The sequence below is a fragment of the Lethenteron reissneri genome, chromosome 30 (assembly GCF_015708825.2).
Source record: "Lethenteron reissneri isolate LAM-NWPU_2019-01 chromosome 30, ASM1570882v1, whole genome shotgun sequence".
Lineage (NCBI taxonomy): Eukaryota > Metazoa > Chordata > Hyperoartia > Petromyzontiformes > Petromyzontidae > Lethenteron > Lethenteron reissneri.
This window is the reverse complement of record NC_083808.1, coordinates 4251745-4274608: the sequence shown is the minus strand read 5'-3', so window position 1 is coordinate 4274608 and position 22864 is coordinate 4251745. Positions and strand designations below refer to the sequence as shown.

The following is a 22864-nucleotide window of genomic DNA, read 5'->3' as shown; positions in this document are numbered from 1 at the left end:
TTGGGCTGCACCCATCTGCTCCGGCCTATATAACACCCTGCTTCAGCAGCTGTCTGGCTATATTTTTTTTCACCTGAGGACGATTGCTTGTGTTGCGATCGAAACGTGATTTTTTTAATTATTTTTCTATCTACGTGACTTTACCGAAAGACCAAAAGAGTACGAATTCCTGCAGTCACGAAAGCTTGTAAGTCAAGAAATAAAAATGAGTTTGACTGCCGGACGGTCACCATTACTCTGAGTGAGTGGCAGAGTGAGTGGTCAGAGTGCTGCTCACTATTTTGTGGACCCAGAAGGAGTTTTAATGGACACTAGAAGGTAGATCTGTGACATCCACTTCCGTGGACCATTCACTGCCACAGAAGGTTTGCAGTGCTCTGCGAAAGAACCAAGTGGATTCTTCATCTCGTGATGCTCTCCTTCAGTGGACGAGGAATAGCAGAACTACATGGGCTCCCTCTCTCTCCTGTTGTGGTCGCTAGCAGCAGACCTCGACCCTGGCATCGAGCTCCTGAGCACATCGCTGTCGTCATGCGCAAGAATAGAATCTCGTGAATGTGACGCCGAAAGAGCAATCGGGAAAAAGCAAATCGCGTAGTTGTAGTAGTATTCATAATAATACAGGCATCCCTCGATATACGAAACAGATACGTTCCTGAAAAGTTGTTCATAAAGAGAAAATTTGTATAGCGAGCCCCCATTTTTTCATTTAAGGTCGATTATGTAATTGGGGGATCCATAATACAGGTTTTTTGGGTTAGAACTCGTAAATATAAATGTCTCGTTAAACCCGCCACCAACCCGGCACGGCCAACTAGTAAGGGGTTGTTGCGTAAACAGAAAGCAAATCCACAACATTTACAATCTGAGTACGACATAACATTATATCAAATTCGTTCCCTAATTTAGAACTCGCGTTCGAACGACTTTGCCTACGTTCAGTTGCCGTACAACGAGGGATAACCGACAACAAACGCGACATTTAAACATTTTCATGACGGAATTGGACTCTCCACCCCGCGCCCGTGACGTGAGTTGCGTGTTGTCTGCCGACTCTCTGCGCGGGGCGCCGCAGTGCGAGGAGTACACGGACCTGTCGGCCTACGCCAACTACCTGGGCCTGCACAGCTCCAAGGACTACCAGAAGAGTGTGCCCAGCCCCTCCGTGCTGCAGAACGGGCCCTTCCAGCGCAGCCAGCGCGAGACCTTCTGGATCTCCACGCTGCTCTGCTCCAGCAAGCTCACGCAGAACAGTGCGTACGCTTGTGTGTGCGCGTGTGCGTGCGTCGTGGGGGAGCGGCGGCGTAGTGGCGGTTAGCCCGCCCCGCGCTACGAACCCGGCGACCCGAGTTCGAGTCCCGCTCACGGCCAATAACGGTTACGATTATCTGAACCGGTCCCGGGCCTCCCCTAGGTCGACTCGGCCTCAAATCAGTACCTGGTGCGGTGTGTAAACATCGCCACTGGGGAGATAAAGGCGGCCGGGCGTGGTGCTGGCAGCCCATCCCCTCCTGCGACGTGTCGGCCTTCATAGGTGTTCGCTAACAACAGCACTTGCCCCAACAGCCTGTTCGGGCTATACGGGGTATCTTTGTCTTTGCGTGCGTGAGTGCTTGCCTGTATACGCGTGCGTGCGCGACTTAGCAGGGAGCGGGTGGCGCAGCGGTGAGCGCACTGCGTCGCGAACTTGGCGACCCGAGGCCCTTCCCCCGCTCCACGACCTCCGACTTTGGTGACGGATATCTCGAACCGGTCCCGGGCCCCCTCCCCTGGGTCGGCTCAGCCCCCCCTTTAAATGAGCACCTGCTGCAGTGTGTAAACATCAGCTTTGGGGGGGGAGACAAAGGTGGCCGGGCCACGTTGCTGGGTTGCGCCACCTCCTCGTGTGCCATGCCGGCCTTTATAGTTGCTCGCCAACAGCCTTCGGCGAACTTGGGCAATTTGGGTTCGAGTCAGGAACACGGCTAACATCAGACGTTAGGGGTATCGGAATCTGTCCTGCACTTGCCCTCGGTCAACTCGTCGTTTTAATAAGTACCGAGTGCCGTGTGTGAAGTGGATAAGCATCAGTCCTGTGGAGACAAAGCTGGCCACGTAGGGCACTGGACACACCAGGTCCTTCCGAACACCACTTGCCACGACGTTCCATGTGGGCTATATGGGGGAAGGGGGAACTTTGTCTGTGCGGCATCTCGTAAAAGACGCCGCTGGGCAGTCGGGAGGCAGCTATCCTCCTGTCACAAAGCAGAGTGTAGGAGCAACGCTCGCAGCTGTAACAAAGACCTCACAATTGCTGGGGAACCACAGAAACATCTGGAAGTCAGCAGCCAGACAGGGGTGGCTAGGAGATGTTAACTATCTCATCTGGAGGTCGTGGGCTCAATCCCCACCCTGACGCCTGTTGTATATTTTGAGTTTGCATGTCTCTCTCCCTGTAGTCGTGTGGATTTTCCTCTGGGTCCTCCGGTGTTTCCGTCCACATTTGGAATCAACGTCACGCGTCTAGACTATTTGGCTGCTATAAATTTCCACGCAATAAGCCACTTTGTAGAGCTACCATTTGTGGCCAGGTCGCTTCTGAAAAACAGCTATGTAGCTCAGTGGGCCTTATCTGGTAAAATAAAAAGAAATAGTTTATAGTTTCATACCATAACCGGGCGGTTAAAACGCAGCAGGTCAATCGCAAACGCAGAACACGTCCGTGTTGTTTGTTTCTTTCTGTGTTGCGTCCGCCGTTTAGGCGTGCTGCTTGGGCTGCTGAATTGGAAGGCACACTCCAACCACGTGGTTGACATCCTGCCCCAGCTCAAGGGTGTGCACAGCGGGGAAATCGTCAAGGTGAGAGCGAGACGGGGGGGGGGGGGGGGGGGGGGACAAAGCAAGTCACACAATGCGCAAATTTTTTTTGCCGCGTACCGGGCCGATGCATTTGTATTTACCGAGGACAGAAATTGTTATTATTTTTCTTCAATACAAAGGAATCGCTTAGTACCAAGGCTCCTTTTCCGCAGGGACCTCCTGCTTTGTGTTGTTTGCAGCAACAGCAACAACAACAACAAGAAATTGAAATGTTTCAGAAAATATTTGTGGTGCGGCTGGAAAATTGTAGAATTACTAAAACAAAAAACATATTTGCACGAGACGGTTGTAAACGAGACATGGGAACAATAGATCCGCGCACTCTCGGCCGTGAATCCGTGAACTTGGCAGCAGGCGAGAGGAACAGATGATGTCCAGACTGGAACAGATGATGTCCGAGTCTAAACACCGTTTCCCCAACAATAGATCCGCGCACTCTCGGCCGTGAATCCGTGAACTTGGCAGCAGGCGAGAGGAACAGATGATGTCCAGACTGGAACAGATGATGTCCGAGTCTAAACACCGTTTCCCCAACAATAGATCCGCGCACTCTCGGCCGTGAATCCGTGAACTTGGCAGCAGGCGAGAGGAACAGATGATGTCCAGACTGGAACAGATGATGTCCGAGTCTAAACACCGTTTCCCCGCTCGCCTCTTTGCAGTTCCTGCAGGACATCTTGGACGCCCTGTTCTCCATCCTGGACGACTCCCCTGAGAAGTACAGTCGTCTCGTCTTCCAGTCTCTGGTAGGCACTCGGCTCACATTGCACGCGACGTGCAAATTCTTTTGTCAAGGCGCTCTTCCTCCTCCCTCCCAGCTTAAATAGACGCTCCAAGCCTAGGACGTGTCATTCAGACTCTGTCCTATCGACAGACCTGTTCTTCACCTGAGGACGGCTGCTTGCGTTGTGGCCGAAACGTCGTGAGAATTATTTTATTATGTTTTATTTTTATTATTTTATTATTTCCATTCTGCGCGACTTTACCGAAAGAACCAAGAAGAAAAATTGAAGTGTAGTTCAAAGACAACCGTGACACACACACGCGCACAAATTCAAGCACATTTTCTAGAAACATTTTTCGAGATATGAATGAGGATGCAATCGGTGCACCGGTTCCAGCTGTGGAATAATCGCCCTCGGGGGTAATCGCAGGGGGTCAGGGTAGCTGGCGCAGCGCACGCCGTGAGATAAACACGCCGCCCGCTGAGGGTGGCGAAGAGAGCTCACGACCCACGTGCTCGCCTTGAGCGCGACATCTCCTTGGCACCGTGCTCTCGTTTCGGTCAAAAGGGGAGTGATTTGTGTTCGCAGGTGCAAATCATAAACCTGGTGCGCGAGAGCCGGTTCGAGCACTTCCGCCCGGTCATGGACACCTACATCGAGAAACACTTCTGCGGAGCCCTCGCCTACAAGTGGGTCCCTGCACGCACGCACGCAGCACGCACGCAGCACGCATGCACGCAGCACGCACACACGCAGCACGCAGCACGCACGCAGCACGCAGCACACACGCGCGTCGCGCTCGTCGCACGCTCCGACTACGGCGCCGGTGTAGTCCACGTCGACTGTTGGCGAAAGGCCTGCGATTAGGGGCAGCACGGTGGCGAGATGTTAACTACCTCGCCTGGTATACAGGAGGCCGGGGGTTCGATCCAGACCCTGACACGGCTGTATATTTGGAGTTTGCGTGTTCTCTCTCTCTCTCCCCCCGTGGTCACGTGGATTTTTCTCCACGTTTAGAAACATGCATTTTATAGTATTTGGCTGCTATAAATTTCCACGCGATAAGCCACTTCATTGAGCTATCATCTGTGGCCAGCTCGCTTCTGAAAAAGAGCTACATAGCTCAGTGGGCCTTACCTGGTAAAATCTGAAATTGTTTAGTAGTATAGCATGGTTGGCTACGTATGGTGCGAAAGAAGTTCAACATTCACCCATACAAGGGCTGTCCAGCAGACCCCCGTGAAGGCCTGAAGGGATGGAGTGGCCAGCACCAAGCCCCTGCCACCAGTTATTCGTTTAAGCCCGAGTCGACCCAGGAAAATCCCTCGACCGGTTCACGTGTATGCCGCTGATGTTGGCTCGAACTCGAGTCGCCGGGTTCGCAACACAGTGGGCTAACCACTCTGCCACCGCTCCCCATTGCGCACACACACACACACACGACAGACAAAGACCCCTCGTATAGCATTTAACAGACCGTTGGGGCAAGTTCTGTTAGCGAGCAGGGCACGAGGGGGTGGGTAGCCAGCACCAAACCCGGCCGCCTTTGTCTCCCCAGTGGCGATATTTACACACCGCACCAGGTACTCATCTGAGGCTGAGTCAACCTAGGGGAGGCCCAGGGCTGTTTGGGATAATTGTAACCGGTGTTGACCGTGAGCTGGAATCTCACTTGGGTCACCCGGTTCGTAGTGCAGCGCACTAACCAGTAATCCACCGCTCCACATAGCACGCGTACACACACACACCACACACACCACACACACGAGAGTGAGTGTAGACATTGCAGTCCTTGCCCTGTGAGCGAGCGAGCGAGCTTCTGTCTCCCACAGGGAGCTCCTACGCTGCCTGCAGTGGTACATGGACCGCTCCGTCGGAGCCGAGAAACAAGATCACATCCAGGAGATGCTCCGAGTGAGTTGCACACTCTGGCGATTGTGTCTTCTTATCTCTCATAAAGTCAGACACGATGTCTTGCCGTCTCTTTGTATGTGGGTATGTTTTTTAGCTTCCCCACCTGTCTGTCTGTCTACTTGATTGATTGTCGCTCCATCTCTTCTGCTGTCTACTAGTGCATCGGTCTCTCGTTGGGGCTGAATGTCTGTCATCTATCCATTTAAGTGTCCCCCCCTGTCTCCGTCTGATTTCCTGTGTGCATGTTTGTTTTATTTTGTGTGTGTGTGTATTTCTATCTGTCTATCTGCATGTTTGATTGCCTATCGCTGCTTGTCTGTCTGGCAATCTAACTATCTGTTTGCCAGTCCACCAGTTCGATTGCCTGCCTCTTTTTGTTATCTCTCTTGCGCTCTCCCCTCTCTCCGAGCGTCCGTCCGACCGCTTGTCTCTTATGTCGCCCGTCTCTGCGCCTCTCCCCGCCGGGGAGCGGCAGTGCAGCGGCGAGCACGTTGCGCTACCCGAGCTCGATTCCCGCTCACCGCCACCAAAACCAGTGACGATTATCTGAACCGCTCCTGGGCCTCCCCAGGATGCGTGTGTCTCCCGGTGCGGTGTGTAAACATCGTCACCGGGGAGACAAAGGCGGCCGGGCGTGACGCTGGCCACCCCACCTCCCGTGCCGTGCCGGCCTGCGTAGGTGCTGCTCACTCGCAGCGCTTGCCCCGGCGGTCTGTTGAAGGCTACACGGGGGATCTCTGTGCGTCTCCCCCGCTCCCCGTACCCGCGTTGCAGTCCCTGGAGTACATCTTCAAGTTTGTGGTGCAGTCGCGCTGGCTCTTCGTGCAGGCGACGGGCGGTCAGGACGAGGGCGACTTCCGGCAGTCGGTGAACTCTTTCTTCCGCTCCGTGCAGTTCAGCCTCTCGCAGGAGAGCAAGGGCTCCGACACCGTCACCTACACGCAGGTCTCTCCCTCCCGCCGCGGTCGTCGTTGCAGTGACGCACACCATAATATAGGTGTCTTTTGGGTTTGATTGTGTAAACATAAATGCGTCGTTAAACCCGCCACCACCCAACACGTCACATAAACAGAACTTTGCCAATTCTTTCCTAGTACAGCACACCGGTTGTGTGTTGGAGAGCAAATCCACAACATTTCCAATTCGAGTTCGACGTTTCACCAGTAATCACGACTAGTGAGTGAGCGCACTCACGCACTCATGCACGCCTGCGGGGCCTTTGGAGATGAACACGTGCAAGCGCGCGTGAGCTCATTCCAGCGCTCACGGAGTTACGGTGCAGGGCACAGGCAATCGATCGTATTATATCGGCACTTTTAGTTTGTTTTTTCTCTCTGGAGCCCCGAAGGTGTTCATGGTTTGGTGAGTGGCATAGCCGTCGATTGTGCAAGCAGTGCAATTGCACCGGGCCCCCCACGAGACGGAAGGGGCACAGCCGCTGGGCTACGAAGAAAAGGGCGGAATTGGATGCGCGACCGCATTGTTTTGACCCCCTTGCACCAGCGCTCGTGCCGCTACCGCACTACAGCGCCGATGGCGATTTCGTACGGCCGGTGAAGAGCGATTGGTAGAGAGGTTCAGTTCTGAGCGATTTAGCCACCAGAGTGATAACTGGGGCAGTGCGAAAGTTTACGCGGTCCACGGTTTTGTGTTTGTAGCCGCGGTCGCACGCTACGAGTTTTGTAAAGCGCGGGGGGCATGTCGTCGCGTGTGGCGCAAACGTCGCTCGTCGTGCATCCCCCCCCCCCCCCCCCCCCCGCTGCTTTGGGCGCAGGCGGCGTTCCTGAGCTCGTTCCCGGCGCTGTTTGGCGAGCTGCTGCGCATGCTGAGCGTGCGGGAGGTGGCGACGCTGGTGCGCGACACGCTCGGCTGCCTGCCGCCCGTGATGCGCATCGCGCCCACGCTGCGCGCCACCCAGCTGCAGTGCGTCACGCTCACCACGCAGAGCCAGCTGTTCCACACGCCCGGTACTCCCCCCTTTCACCCTCCACCCCCCGGCCCCCACACGCGCGACCCCACGACCTCACGACCCCACGACCCCAGGACCCCCCCCCCCCCCCCGCACGCGATGCGACTGAGCGATACGACGCCTGGCACCCGGCGCTCGCTTCCAGAAAGGGAGCTGGGGCCGTGAGCTCGGATGACAAAATATTTTTTACGAAACGCACGTCGCTTGAGTCTGTAGGGTCGGGGGTTCTTTAACTGGCGGTCCGCGTGCCACACGTAACCACGGGGACGCTTTTGGGGTGGCCAGCTCAGCTGTGGCCCGCCGAGAAATAAGCAAGGGACAAAGGTTTTTTTTTTATAAAAGCGAGATCAACAAGAGGAACAGATTCGTGGCCACGATGTCACGTGAACCCTGTTGTGTGCGTATGCATTGCATTTAGAATTTCTGTTGCACCGCACGTAGCCAACAGCCCTAACCGGAGGTGCCGGTGAAGGAGAACAAAACTAAAAACACCGCTCAGGTGAGAGTGACTGCACCGCGCCGGGTTTTTTTTGTTGCCGCCGCAGAACCGCGCTGGATCCTGCTGCCCGTGGTGCTGCGTACGATGCAGATGCACCTGCAGCACCAGCTGGAGCTGCCGCTCTGCGCCACCGTGCTCGGCACCATCTTCTCGCTCGTCAAAAGGGACAAGGATGTGCGTAACCGACCCAACGGGGTCGCGCTGCGTTCGTCCCGGCCCCCCCCGCTAGCGCGCGCCAGCGGTTCACGATGGCACTCCGCCCTCCCCCCCCACCCCCCCCGGCAAACCGGACAGCAGGTTGGAATCGTTCGCCCGCAGGCTGCGGAACGAATGAGAGTGGTGGCGGCCGGTGGCCGACTGCGTTGGTGGGGGCAAGGAAGCCAGATGTGTGAGGGGGGGAGAGTGGGGGGGGGGCATAGCAACGACGAGAGGGAGTGAAGTGTGTGCAGTTATAATTTTCATCATGGGCAGGCAAGCATTGTTAAAAGTGTTTCATTTTTCAGTCGGTGGAAACTTATCGCGAGCCGCCGCTAAATCACAGTAACGCTGCACCACTGTCTAGAGATCGTGTGCATTATAATAATTATTTAAACTACTCGAGTTATACTCTAGCTATGACCACTCTCGTTTCCTGCCCTGCACGCACTCTTCTGTCCGTTGAGTTTTTCATCATTTACAGAAAAGCGTTAGAGTCGGTTGAGGTGTCGCGTTGCCGCAGCTGTCCACACAAGTCATCGGGGCAGGCTTGTGCATCTAAAGCCCCTGAGACACGAGGCAATGATGGCTACGCCGCACTGACGATTCACGATGAGGATGAAACCGGTAACGCAGTCATCTCGTCCAGCTGCTGCTGTTGACTAAAATAATTACGGCCACCGCTCGTCTGAAACCAGGCCGAGCGCGCTGTACACACAGCGTGGCGATGTCACGTGACGTGCAGGGCATTCTGGGAGGGACCGATGGCTGCGGTCGCAACCGCTGCCTGGAAATCACACGGATGGCACGAGACGCGACGGACGCGACGGAGGAACCTCCAGACGGACAGAGCCAGACGCATTAACGCTCCGAACCTCGCCTGTGAATCGACGGCAAGGTGGCAAGCGGTAGGTGACAAATTCGTGCTTTGTTTTGCCCAGCAGAAGGGCGCGCCGGTGTCGGAGGAGCTCGATATGCTCGTGGGCAGCCTCCTGCACTCGCTCGTCCTGGTGCTGCTGGAGCTCACGAGCAGAGCCCACCACCCCAACGCCGGCACCGGCATCGCCGTCACCACCACCACCGGCGGCGCAATCCCCATCTCCCCGCACGTCCACGCCTTCGGCTTCGCCTACGGCTCCCTGCGCCGCCCCCTCTCCCAGCAGCTCCCGCAGGACATCACGGTGGGTACGCCGCGACGCTCCCAGAGCGCTCTCCTGCGGCGACGTCGCCGTGGAGTCGACGGGTCGCTGGCAAGACGGGTAGCGACGGCGCGCGAGCTGTGGGCGCGCCACGGCGGTCGGTCTCGTCGCCCGAGCGCTCCGGAGTGACGTCGCCGCGCCGCTGCTGCGTTTAAATCCGAGCGGGGGGTGACGTCGTAGCGACGTTGTAGCGACGTTGTAGCGACGTTGTAGCGACGTTGTAATGACGTCACCGGGGTGCCATATTGACCGCTTCGTTTGACACGTTAACGTTTGACACGTTCACGTTTGACACGTTAACGTTGGGCAGCCCCCCCCCCACCCCCCACCCCACGGATTGCGTGCGCTCTGTCTCTCGCTGGGTAAGAGCTGTTTGTATTTTTGGTTGCGTCTTCCTTAAACCATCGCATTTAGTGGAATTGTTATGGGGTTATTTATTTATTATTAATAGTGTCTGATTTTGTTAAATGATCTGCTTGGCATAGTCTGTGTGTCTATGGTGCTGTGTGTCGGGCGGGATTGTGTTGTGGCGTTTCTGTGGCGTTTCTGTGGCATGCAGTGTCTGTGTGTCTACGGCGTGGACGTGTCTTCAGGGTGTGCGTCGATGTGATCGTGGCACGATGCGTCTGTGTGTCCTCACATGATGCGTTCATGTGTCCTACCTTGGCGTGTCTGTGTTGGTGACTTTGTGTGTTCATGTGACCCGCCATGGCATGTCTGTGTGCTCCCAATCGGAGTGTCCATGTGGCCTGGCAACACAAGGACAACGATCTTTGTCTTTGTGTTGGCGAGCACTAAGCACTGGGGGAGCGGTATTGGTAACGTTTAACGCTACGCTGCGCTACGAAGCCAGCAGCAAGAGTTCGATTCCCGCTCACAGCCAACACCAGTGATGATTACCTGCACCGGTCATGGGCCTCCCCTAGGTCGGCTCAGCCTCAAACGAGTACCTCTTGCGATGTGTAAACATCGCCACTGGGGAGACAAAAGCGGCGAGGCGTGGTGCTGGCCACCCCACCACCCCCTCATGTGCCGTGCTGGGCTTCATCGGTGCTGCTACTCGCGAACAGCACTTGCTCCAACAGTCTGCAAAGAATTACACGGGGGATCTTTTTTATTTTGTGTTGGTGACACGGCGAGTCCTGGTGTCCCTGTGCGGTGGCCTCGTGTGGTAATGCAGGGCGAGTACGTGTCGTGCCTGCTGTCGCTCCTGAGGCAGATGTCGGACACGCACTACCAGCAACTCCTCGACAGCTTCTCCAGCCGAGAGCACCTTCGCGTGAGAGCCCCCAGCTCCCAGAGAGAGCGCGCCACAGCAACGACGACGCAAACTCACGATGCACGGCACAGTGGGAGATCTCACAGTGGGAGATATCGCAATAAGAGATCTCACAATGGGAGATCCCACAATTATAGATCTCACAATGGGAGATATTGCAATGGGAGATCTCACAATGGGAGATCCCACAATGGGAGATCTCACAGTGGGAGATATCACAATGGGAGATCCCACAATGGGAGATCTCACAGTGGGAGATCTCACAATGGGAGATCTGACAATGGGAGATCTCACAATGGGAGATCTCACAATGGGAGATCTCACAGTGGGAGATCTCACAATGGGAGATCTCACAATGGGAGATCTCACAATGGGAGATCTGACAGTGGGAGATCTCACAGTGGGAGATCTGACAATGGGAGATCTCACAGTGGGAGATCTCACAATGGGAGATCTGACAATGGGAGATCTCACAATGGGAGATCTCACAATGGGAGATCTCACAATGGGAGATCTCACAATGGGAGATCTCACAATGGGAGATCTCACAATGGGAGATCTGACAGTGGGAGATCTCACAGTGGGAGATCTCACAATGGGAGATCTCACAGTGGGAGATCTCACAATGGGAGATCTCACAATGGGAGATCTCACAGTGGGAGATCTCACAATGGGAGATCCTACAATGGGAGATCTCACAGTGGGAGATCTCACAATGGGAGATCTCACAATGGGAGATCTCACAATGGGAGATCTCACAGTGGGAGATCTCACAGTGGGAGATCTCACAGTGGGAGATCTCACAATGGGAGATCTCACAATGGGAGATCTCACAGTGGGAGATCTGACAATGGGAGATCTCACAATGGGAGATCTGACAATGGGAGATCTCACAATGGGAGATCTCACAATGGGAGATCTCACAGTGGGAGATCTGACAATGGGAGATCTCACAATGGGAGATCTCACAATGGGAGATCTGACAATGGGAGATCTCACAGTGGGAGATCTCACAATGGGAGATCTGACAATGGGAGATCTGACAATGGGAGATCTCACAATGGGAGCTCTGGGAGGGTGGATTGTTGTTCTTCTTGTGACATGATGCCGATTGTGCAATCGAGACAAATTGGGGTGGATGGGGGGGGGGGATTATATATTCAAAATACTATTTATTTAATTGGAAAACTACAGGAAATTACACATTATTATAATGGGACCAGATGTACATGTTCACAAAACGGACAAAACGCGTCGCCTTGGCGGTTTGCTCCGGTTTTGGTGACGGCCTCCTCCGTCGGCAAGTTTTGTCCAAAAAATAAATTGCATCACACAGAACGGAACATTCGCCACGAGGTGAATTGAAGCCGTGCTGCTGTGTGCAGCCGTCCGCAGGATCCCGTGGCAGGTCTCAAGAATATCATTGCGATTTTCTTGATTTTCCAACGTGAGTAGAATGTCAAACGGCCCCCCCCCCCCCCCCCCGCGTACCCTCCCTGTAATGCAATGTTCTCTCTGCAGGATTTCATGCTGCAGATTTTTGCCGTGTTCAATTATTTACTCCGGGAGGATATCTACCCGCGGGACTGGATGCTGATGCGAATGGTGACCAACAAGTGAGTTGAAGATTTTAATCTATGGGATGCTTTTTTGCCAGTATTAAGATGACAAAAAATAAATTAGAAAAAGGCTTTGTCTGCTTTGGCGTTTGCATTGTCCTTGTGCTGTTCACCTGTTTGTGTTCTTTGTATGTTGAACTTCTTTCGCACCGTACGTAGCCCACCGCGCTTTCCAGCACCAGTGAGGCAAAGCCATGCACTAGGCTGTCTCTGGTGTAGGCCAGTCAGTTTCAAGCACAATGCGTACATCATCAAAGCATTTATGTTATGCGTGCGTGGTTAATGCAGACTTGATGGCTTATATTAGGTGCCTATTTGGTGTTTGAACATCTCAACAAGTGTGTTATTTTCTTTGCAGTTTTAATGAAAAATGTTGCCAGCCTAGCATGGTGCAGCTTTTTTACAGCACTTTCTTGCATTGTCGAGATGTGATTTTACATTTTTTCCTTTCTAAACGGACAACGATATTGCCGAGCGGTAGCACATTTTCCATTGAGCGTCAAGAGGTTCGCGGTTTCGACCCAGGGCGGCTGCCCTGGCTGATACCGCCGGCGTATGAACCGCAAGTACACCGGCAGTACACGCCGTCTGCTTCGCAGCGGACGTGAAGCCCGTGGCGCCGTTCGGGAACAAGGGTGGGCGCCGTGTGTGTTCTGGTGTGCCGACGTGACGGTCCAAAAAATTGCCGTCTGGGTTTTTTTTTACAGCACTTTCTCGCTTTGTCGAGATGAGATTTTGATTTTGTATTTTTTTTCCTATTTCTAAACGGGCAATTACGTGGCCGAGGTTCGCGTTTACGAGGCGAGCAGCTGCAGCGTCACGGTCCAAATGTAGAAAAAGTATTCGCACATTCCTTAGCCCCGTTGCAACATGCCCCCTCCCCCCCCCCCCCAACCTATTTGACCGACCGTACTTGTTTGTGAAACACAGCGTCTTCAGGGATAGCCTTGTGCAACTATACGGTTGCAAGATGTTAATTACCTCGCCTGATATACAGGAGGGTCATGGGTTCAATTCCGACCCTGACACCTGCTGTATATTTGGAGTTTGCATGTTCTCTCCGTGGTTGCGTGGATTTTTCTCTGGGTCCATCTGGTGTTTCGCTTCACGTTTAGAATCAATGTGCATTTAGAGTATTTGGCTGCAATACATTTCCACGTGATAAGCCACTTCATTGAGCTATCATTTGTGGCCAGGTCGCTTCTGAAAAAAGAGCTGTATATCTCAGCGGGCCTTACCTGGTAAAGTAAAACAAAAAAAGTTTAGTTTATTATTTTTGTTACTTCCGACCGCTGATGCCTCTTTCCGTTTCCCGATCCCAGCGTGGTCATCACAGCCATGCAGTACCTCTCCTCCGCGCTGCACAGCCATTTCGCCGGCGAGGAGTTCGACATTCAGGTGGGCATCGTTCGCACCCCCGTGGCCTGTCATCGTGTCTGCGCACAGCACCATTCACCTGCCAGCTGGCGGAGACACGGGAAAGCAGCTCCGCGACTTGATGGAAAGGGGGAACCATGCAATGACACGAGAGAAGAAATCTCCAGATCAGAAATCTCCAGATTGGACAGGATGAGGGAGGGAGTTTTGAGCCAAAGATCTGCCATTGGGCACAGGACTACAGACCGTTCATCTGTCCCAACGCGGCGGATCAGAGCACGCGGCTCGCAATCAGAATGTTTGCGAGTTCGAACGGTGGTAATGTACGTTGTGTGATGTTATTGTTGATGTTTGGCCATACCTCACAACGCCGGTCAGTGCGGGTTGGTGAAGGGGGAGGGGGGTGCCCAGGACCGGTTCAGATGTGAGATGTCACTCGCCGCTCAACCCCAGTTAGCTTCCAGGATTTGACAAGATCTGTGGCATTGTGGGCGATTTTGTTCGTGGGCATTGCATCAGAAATTGTATAGCCGATCGGGTTAGGCCTTGTCAATGGGTGGTCTATGCCTGTGTATTGGGATCAGTATGTCAAATGACAGCTTTGGCAGTGATACCATCTTGAACTTGGTGCGGAATTACACTGTCAAGTACGCGTGGCGTGATATCACATGGTATCAGTTCTACCACATTAACTCACGTTTTATAGGGTGCTCTGTGTGGTAAACCATTGCATAGGGCATACCGTGTCAAATCACGTTGTATAGGGTACTCTATGTGGTATACTTGCTATATAGGCCATACTATGTCAAATCACATTGTATCGTGTACTCTGTGTGGTATAACGCTGTATAGGGTATATCATGTCAAGTCACATTCTATAGCACATTCTGTGTTATATATACATGTGTATTAGGTATACAGTGTCAAATCACTTGGTTTAGGGTGCTCTGTGTGGTATACTGTTGTAAGCGGTTTTCCCGTACCGAGTCCCGCCGTGCCGTATCGCCTATGCCCTCTGCCCAGCAGGTGTGGAGCTCCTATTTCAATCTGGCCGTGATGTTCATCAACCAGCCGAGCCTGCAGCTGGAGGCCTTCACCATGGCCAAGCGCCAGAAGATCATGGATCGGTAGGACATCACCCGACAGCGACGAATGCAAAGGGGCACACGCGCACTCAAAGACAAAGATCCCCCGTGTAGCCTTAACAGACTGTTGGGGCAAGTGCTGTTAGCGAGCAGCACCTATGAAGGCCGGCACAGCACACGAGGGGGTGGGTGGCCAGCACCAGGCCCGGTCGCCTTTGTCTCCCCAGTAATGATGTTTTCACACCGCATCAGGTACTCATTGAGGCTGAGTCGACCTAGGGAATAAATAAGTGGGCGCGTGCAAACACGCAGATACTCCCACGTTACTTATAAAGGTGGTCGGCTGAAACGTTTACCCATTTCCTATTGATATAAAAATGTCACGAACCTTCTGGCAATAGCTCAAACAGCAACAATGTAATGCGTTGTTTTTTTATACCTTACATCATAACTCGGGTTGAGGTGGTGGCGGCGGAGTGCATAGCGCAATACGCTGTGACGCTGGAAACCTGAGTTTGATTCCCGGCAATGGCTAATATCAGTGGCGAGTGATAGCTGAAGTGGTCCCTGGGCCTCGGCCCCTTCACCTTCACTGATCAGAGCGGTGAAGTAGGATCAAACAACCCCCCCATTACCATCACTGCATTCGGTGTGCCTGTACATTTTTGTGATCGTTGTTAACATTTTAACCCATGTGTAATGCAACGGTCACTTTAGATTTTCTTACGAGCATCAGATCACGAGCATCTTGATATCGTAGAGCATCGGTAACGCTTCATAAAATTATCGGATGCGATGTCCGGGTCATCTGCGTTCTGATATAAAGAATAGTTATGTTGTTATATTGCGTCCTTCATGCAAAACTGCATCTCGCAACGTTACGTAAGACAGCAGCAATTAAATAACGAATCAAAATTGCCTCTTGCAAGACACGTAGCACACCTAAACCAAGGTCAATTCAATTAAAGGCCTTAGTAAACAAAAAGGTGTTTAAATGGAACATAAACAGTGGAAGGGACTTCCTTTTGCGAATATCGAGCGGGAGTGCGCTCCACTCCGCGCGAGCCGCAGATGTGACGGCACGCCCGCCAACCGTCCCGCGTTTTAATTTCGGAAGCCGCCTGACGCGTCCCTGTGCGCGCGTGTGTGTCCGCCACCCTCGCCCGTCCAAGGTACGACGACATGAGGGTCATGATGGGCTACGAACTCTTCAGCATGTGGCAGAACCTCGGTGAGCCCCGAAGTCCGTCGTCAATTTTATTTTTCGTCGCAACAGAAAAACCCCGTCCGCTGTCCCCGCCGCGGCCGAGATGAGGGACGGCGCCAGGAGGCCACCCGCCCAACGGCTGTCGTCCGTCGCACGGCTGACAGCCGCGGACACAGGGAGGGCCACGCGAAAGGGGGGCAACGTCCAGCCGCCGCTTTGCCTGAAATTATTCACCGAGCGACTGACCCCGTGTCCTTCGGTTTCAACGTTGCGGTGCCGTTGCGGTTCCACCCGCGGTCTTGTGCGGCGGCCCCCCACCCCCCCTCCCTCCGCTGTACCATTTTGTTTTTATTCGCATTTTTGTCGGGTTGTGGGCCGTCTTTTGTCCAAGGGGTTTTCTCACGCTCGAGAGTCGTGCGTTTTTTTAACCCGCGCGGCTTGTCAAAGTGAGGGGGGGGGGGGGGGTGGTGAAACGATGCGAATGGGGGGTTCGCCGATCCGGCGTCGATTATTCTCGATCTCCGTGACACGCCTGGGTAAAGGACACGCGGGTTTTTATTTTTTTTCTCGATTTGTAGATGTCGCAATGTAGCTGCTACGTTTGCTGCAAAAGGTAAAACATGAATTGTTGAAACTAATTTCGATGATTCATAGAAGCGCCAGGGGGTGTGTGAATTTCTACTCCGCTGTTGTGCGTGTGCTTTTGTTGCCTTTCCCCTTCACGTAATGTCGAAATATCGATTAACTGTACAGTTATTGTTTTACAGTTTTTTGCTGTTGCAACAAGAAAACTCGCCACAGCTCTGTGCTTCGGTAACACTCCGTCTACTTTTTTGCACCACAAGGCGAGAACAAGCAGCACTTCATCCCGGGCCTCATCGGACCCTTCCTCGGCATCACGCTGGTCCCTCAGGCCGAGCTGCGTGGAGTCATGATCCCCATTTTCCACGACATGATGGACTGGGAGCAGCGGGTCCGTGGCAACTTCAAGCAGGTTGCTGCCAACGGCCTTTTCTTTCTCCAGCCGCCCTTCCACACACAGCGACGGTCGCGCGACGCCGTTACCCCTCCCCTCTGTCTCTTGTTCCTGCCACTGTCCCCCGACTCGGCCGTTTTGGTTGGTGCCCGACCAATAAAATTTACTGAATTTTTTTTCACGCACGTGACCCTAAAAATCCACAATACAGGTTCTTTTTTTTGTGTTAGAGCGCGTAAATATACAAATGTGTCGTTAAACCCGCCACCACCCGACACAGCCAATTCGTAAGGTTTTGTCACGTAAACAGAACGTGCCATGCATGTTCTTTTTACGTGACAAACCTTTCTGATATATTTTTCGCGAAAGCCTACGTGTTAAACTGACCCTAAAAATTTTCGAAAAATTTGCCCGGTGGGTTGTGGCATCATGCAAACAAACAGGCGGAATTGCTCGATAAACAGAGAGAGGGATCACGGAGTGGCTTTGATGTTGCGCGTTTCGGTTTTGATGTTTTTGCGCGTCTGCGATGCACGCCACAGCGGGCGATGTGCGCCGATTGAAAGCTTTCTTCGTTAGGCGCACGGAGATGGAGAGAAACTGAATTGTTGCGCAGGGGAAATTGTTCCCCTGTGCCTTCTGTGCCTATTGGATAATACGGCCCTGATGCTACATTCCAGCTCCCGGAAATCAAATATCCGTTTCGCTGCCATGCGACGAATGCGACTTTCTGCGGTAGGGCGGTTGGGGAAGCGCAGCGCTCCCCTGTTGGGGACGAGGCGTCGCTTGACGGAATCTCAGCTGCAGTTCTGCGATATCCGCTTCCGTGGGCCAAAATCGATGATATTCCATCTCGTGACGCGGCGCCGACAGCACAGTGGGTGGTGGGGGGGATGGGGGGGATCCAAAATAATTTGTGTGACGAGTTTTACCCTGCGCTGCAAGCCACTAATGAACGAACCAACAAAAGAGTGAGTAAATGAACGAACGAGCGAGCGAATGAATTAACTGACGAACGAACTGACCCGTGCGGCGAGCAGGTGGAGGCGGAGCTCATTGACAAACTCGACAGCCTGGTGGCCGAGGGGAAGGGCGACGAGAATTACCGGGAGCTCTTCTCCCTCCTGTGAGTGGCAACCGCACCTCCCCCCACCTCCACCACCCTATCCCCCCCCCCGTATCCCTGCCCCCGCCGCCTGCTGGCTCGGTAGAATCCCCTCTGCGTGCGCCGTGTGGTGCCGCTCTGTTGTGTTCTCACTCGAGTGTGCGCGCGCTGATAGCCCGCCCCCGCCCCTCTTCTCTGTCTCTCTCAATGCCGCCCGGATGCAGCAACCTGCTGTTTGGGCCGTTCCCCAGGTAAGGGGCAGGCTTCCTCGTGCGTGGCGTTTTCAGCTGGTTTGGCAGTAGGGCACACGGTGCCCGTGCGTGTGTGTGGGCGTGCGCGAGTGTGCGCGCGTGCCTGTCCCCTGTGTGTGTATGTGAGAGACGAGTGTGGAGCGGTATTATCGCTTGTATCGCGCCGCACTACGAATCCGGTGACCCGAGTTCGATTCCCGCTCACGGACACCGGTGACGATTATCTGAACCGGTCGTCGCCTCCCCTTGGTCGACTCGGCCCCAAATGAGTACCTGGTGCGATGCGTGAACATCGCCACTGGGGTAGACGAACGCGGCCTGGCTTTGGTGCTGGCCACCCACCCCCTCGCGTGCCGTGGCAGCACTTGCCCCAACAGTTTGATTAGGCTATGCGCGCGACCTTTGTCTTTGTGTGGTGCGTGTGCACTTGCAGCCTGCTGGAGAAGATGGAGCAGGAGGCGTGGCGGGAGAGCGGGGTGTCTTTTGTGACGTCGGTGACTCGGCTCATGGAGCGGCTACTGGATTACCGGTAGGCTCGTGTGACGGATCAGAGGATGTACGTCTCTTTCACACCGACCGTAGCCGACCGTAGCCGACCGTGCTTATCGGAAGCACGGGGAAGGACAACAAAGGAAGCGGACACAAACGGCGCAGGCGTCTTGGACGCGTAACCGGAATGGGCGCTGACGAATCGCCATCGGCGGTGGCCTTGCGCTGCCACGTGTCACGAGCGGGACTTAGAGGGCGCCCGTGCAGGAGGAGGATTGATGGCGTTAAACGAAGGGGAGTGATAAGCGAGGTGCGCAGGTCGATGGTGAGCGATCGCCGTGACGAGAGAAAGAGAGAGAGGGGGGGAAGGCGGGAGGGGAGAGTCGGAGGTTTGGATGTAAGCGGCGCGGTGATTGATCGAGGTTTTCCGTCCCGTGCTTTCCAGGGACTGCATGACGGACAATGAGGCAGAAGACAAGAAGATCGGCTGCACCGTGAGTCTGCTGGTGAGAGTTCACATCCTCCATGGGGACCTCGGTTCTGCTCGCTCGCACGCACTCACCACGCACCCGCTCACCACGCACCCCCACATCATCATCATCATTATCAGCTGCTGCTGCTGATGACGATGATGCATGCAATAATTACGATGCATACAATGTTTGATGCACATGCGCAGTGCACGACGATGCAACTTGAAAAACGTCCGTCCGTCACGCGAAATTACATTAAAGTAGTGCACGCGCATTCGATCGATTTACATTCGCAGTACATCGCAACTCAATGCCACGTGATCATCATTTGTAATGCACGTGGGTCACGACACGCGATTGACGAACGCCCCCCCCCCCCCCCCCCCCCCCCCCCCCCCCCCCCCCCCCCGCGGGTTCGCCTGTTGTCGGCGCCGGGCTTGCGCAGAACTTCTACAAGAACGAAATCAACAAGGAGGAGATGTACGTGCGCTACATCCACAAGCTCTTCGAGCTCCACCGGAAGGCGAACAACTTCACGGGTGACGAACGCTCGACGCCCGACGACGAACCCTCCCGCGCTGGGCTGTCCTAAACGCGCCGCCCCGAGGGCCGAGCCGGCGGTGGCTAGGGCCGCGGCCCCGTACATCCAGAGCCGGCGGAGGCGGCCGAGGGTTGGCGGATCGCCGCGCGAACGATGAACGTTGCGAAACTCCGTTCACTGCGGGCACCGGAGGAGCCATAACCCTGGCTCGCCGGCAGAATGCGGCGGTGGATTGTGGGCCGATGTGATCGGTCCCCTTCTGTATGGGATAGTGTGTTGCTCCCTCCCACCCGTGGGGTTTTCTCGGGGTGCTCCGGTTTCCTCCCACACGTACGAACAACACTCACTGATTGGCTGGAAGAAAAAAACATCTTAACATATAGAGAACTGCAGAGCAATTGGTGGCGCCGGCTCTTCGGCTGGTAGCCTTCCAGCTGCTGTCTGAGGTTCCTACTCAGTATGACATGCAATTTGCATGGACGATGCTATACATATTTAAAACAAACTAATCCTCATGTAATATATATATATCTCAAAGTGTGCGTAAAGAGTTCTGTTTTATGTAATTGTCAAAGGCTGGTCTCTGACACAGGGCAATTCACGGTTAGCTATTCTAGAGTTCCAAGTGGAAATTTCCTCTAACGTAACAATGTTGACGACGATGATGATAATGGTGATAGTCCAGGGGTTGATTGTGATGTAGTGATGATGGTGATGTGGTGATGATGATCAGATGATGGTGATAGTAATGTGGATGATGACGGTGACGTGGTGAGTGATTTCAGTAGCAGCGAAAGTGACGTGGACATGATGATGGTGATGATGACAATGACGTGGTGCTGCCGGTGACGTGGCGACGTCGTGATAACAGTGACATGGTTGTGGTGGTGACGTAGTGGTGGTGGTGACATGGTGGTGGTGGTGACGTAGTGGTGACGGTGATTCGTGTCCCCACAGAGGCGGCGTTCACTCTGAACCTCTACTCGGAGCTGCTGCGCTGGGACGAGCAGCTGCTGTGCTCCCTGCTGCACTACCCCGTGCAGACTTCGTGGCAGCGGAAGGAGCAGCTGCTGCTCGACATGATCCACCTCTTCGAGTGTGGCAAGGTCGGCACCGTTCGCGCCGCGAGATCCACCTGGCTCCTGCAGCGGAGGCGGATTTTGTCGCTCCATCTCCGCGGTGGATGAAAACTCTCTCGGCTTTTGGGTGCCGCTCCGCCATCCGTTATTGTCGACCAACCATTGTTTTTTTTTTACAAACACAGTAATTCCTCGTTTAAACGCGCTAGATGCATTCCTGAAAAGTGCCGCATTCAGCAAAAACCGTGTTAAGCGAGGAATTGCGGAGTTACTGAATCACATTTGCATGATAACATCAACCTGCAGTCATCCCCATGGCAGGACAAATAACTGAGATGAGGATACGCTGCCACGTACTGTATCATTCCACATACTGTATCATTCCACATACTGCATCATTCCACATACTGTATCATTCCACAAACTGTATCATTCCACATACTGTATCATTCCACGTACTGCATCATTCCACGTACTGTATCATTCCACATACTGCATCATTCCACATACTGTATCATTCCACGTACTGCATCATTCCGCTCAGCCGCGCATCTCAAGTCAGTCGTTTGTTGTCAACCACTCAGAAACCGCGTTTCAACGGTGCACGTTTCGTATCATGCGGTTCCCTCACGGAAGGAACTGCGTCATAGCTAAAACCCGCTGTGTGAAACACCGCGCGTTAAGCGAGGACTTGGCGTTTACGCTTCCCTGGGTTTTCTCGGCAGAGCTGGGAAAACGGCATTCAGCTATGCGAGGAGCTCGCGGATCGATACAAAGTTCGCTACGAGTATCGCAAGCTCAGCAAAATCCGGGTGAGTGCCGTAGCGTCGATCTCTCCCACTTGGCCCCGGTGGCCCAGAGGCCCAGGGCGCTGGGACCGCCACCGCCGAGAAGCCTGGGATCGAACCCGGGTGTCAGGCCGCCCCATGGTTAAACTGTGTCTCGAGCAAAGTGAATCGGTCCGTTTCGGCCCTGTCCCAGAGGTCGCAACCGGGTACCCGATACCCGTACCCTACCCGATACCCGGCTAACCGTACCCGACCTGGGTATGGGTACAGGTACTCGTTTGCGACCCTGGTGCGGCCGGGTACGGGTACGGGTAGACCGTGAGTCACTGGTGAGTAACTGTTTGTCACTCATTTCCCAACGTCTTGTCTCTTCTCACAATTCAAGTTCCTAGAATCAACCCACCCGCGCCTGCAACATGGCTTCATCCGAGAGGTCGCAATCAGGTACCCAATACCCGTACCCTACCCGTACCCGGCCGGGTACGGGTAGGGTACGGGTACGGCCGGGTAGGGTACGGGTACGGCCGGGTACGGGTACCCGTTTGCGATCCTGGTGCGGCCGGGTACGGTTACGGGTAAGGAATCAAAACCCGTTTGCGACCTCTGCCCTGTCCACACCACAACAGCGAAACGCTGCGAGGTTACATTTGTGGTCTCATTTAATTTGACTGATTCCCGGTCGGAGGAGAGCGTTTTTGAGTTTGACAGACTTATGACGGACGATTCTTGAAGGTTAACGAAAGGTTGTGTGGCCCTTCGTGTGGGTAACGATGTCTGTCGACGTAACTTTTAGAAGCCACGGTGGCTAGGAGATGTTAACTACCTCGCATGGTATACGGGAGGTCGTGAGTTCGATCCTGACCCTTGACGCTTGTATTTTGGAGTTTGCGTGTTTTTCCCGTGATCACGTGGATTTTTCTCTGGGTTTTCCGGTTTTTCCCTCCACGTTTAGAAGTTTTTGGCTGCTATAAATATATCTGCGATAAGCCACTTCGTTGAGCTATCATTTGTGGCCAGGTCGCTTCTAAAAAAAGAGCTACATAGCTCAGTGGGCCTTACCTGGTAAAATTTTTTTTTAAGTTTAGTTCTGCGATATCATCTCCTTGCGGCTATCTGACAGGGGCGTTGGTGATGCACCTACGAGCTGTCCGGTTCCGAGAGGAGATTTCCCGCAGCTCACGAAGCTGGTAGCGCGGTTGAAACATAATGGGGGCAAGAGAATCAAGGAAACTACA

General features: G+C 54.0%; 1 protein-coding gene across 1 annotated transcript in view; it reads left to right on the top strand.

The window, feature by feature from the left end:
• DOCK4 (dedicator of cytokinesis 4) overlaps positions 1-22864 on the top strand; it is a 130722-nt gene that overhangs the window by 92519 nt on the left and 15339 nt on the right. Inside the window, 22 exon segments of the mRNA XM_061562849.1 lie at positions 1076-1253; positions 2741-2838; positions 3522-3605; positions 4173-4273; positions 5417-5498; positions 6273-6443; positions 7273-7465; positions 8013-8140; positions 9106-9342; positions 10541-10639; positions 12161-12255; positions 13581-13656; positions 14662-14762; positions 15893-15951; positions 16773-16921; positions 17944-18029; positions 18233-18259; positions 18693-18788; positions 19194-19254; positions 19667-19760; positions 20720-20868; positions 21567-21653. Coding sequence (XP_061418833.1) covers positions 1076-1253; positions 2741-2838; positions 3522-3605; positions 4173-4273; positions 5417-5498; positions 6273-6443; positions 7273-7465; positions 8013-8140; positions 9106-9342; positions 10541-10639; positions 12161-12255; positions 13581-13656; positions 14662-14762; positions 15893-15951; positions 16773-16921; positions 17944-18029; positions 18233-18259; positions 18693-18788; positions 19194-19254; positions 19667-19760; positions 20720-20868; positions 21567-21653 — 2451 coding nt within the window.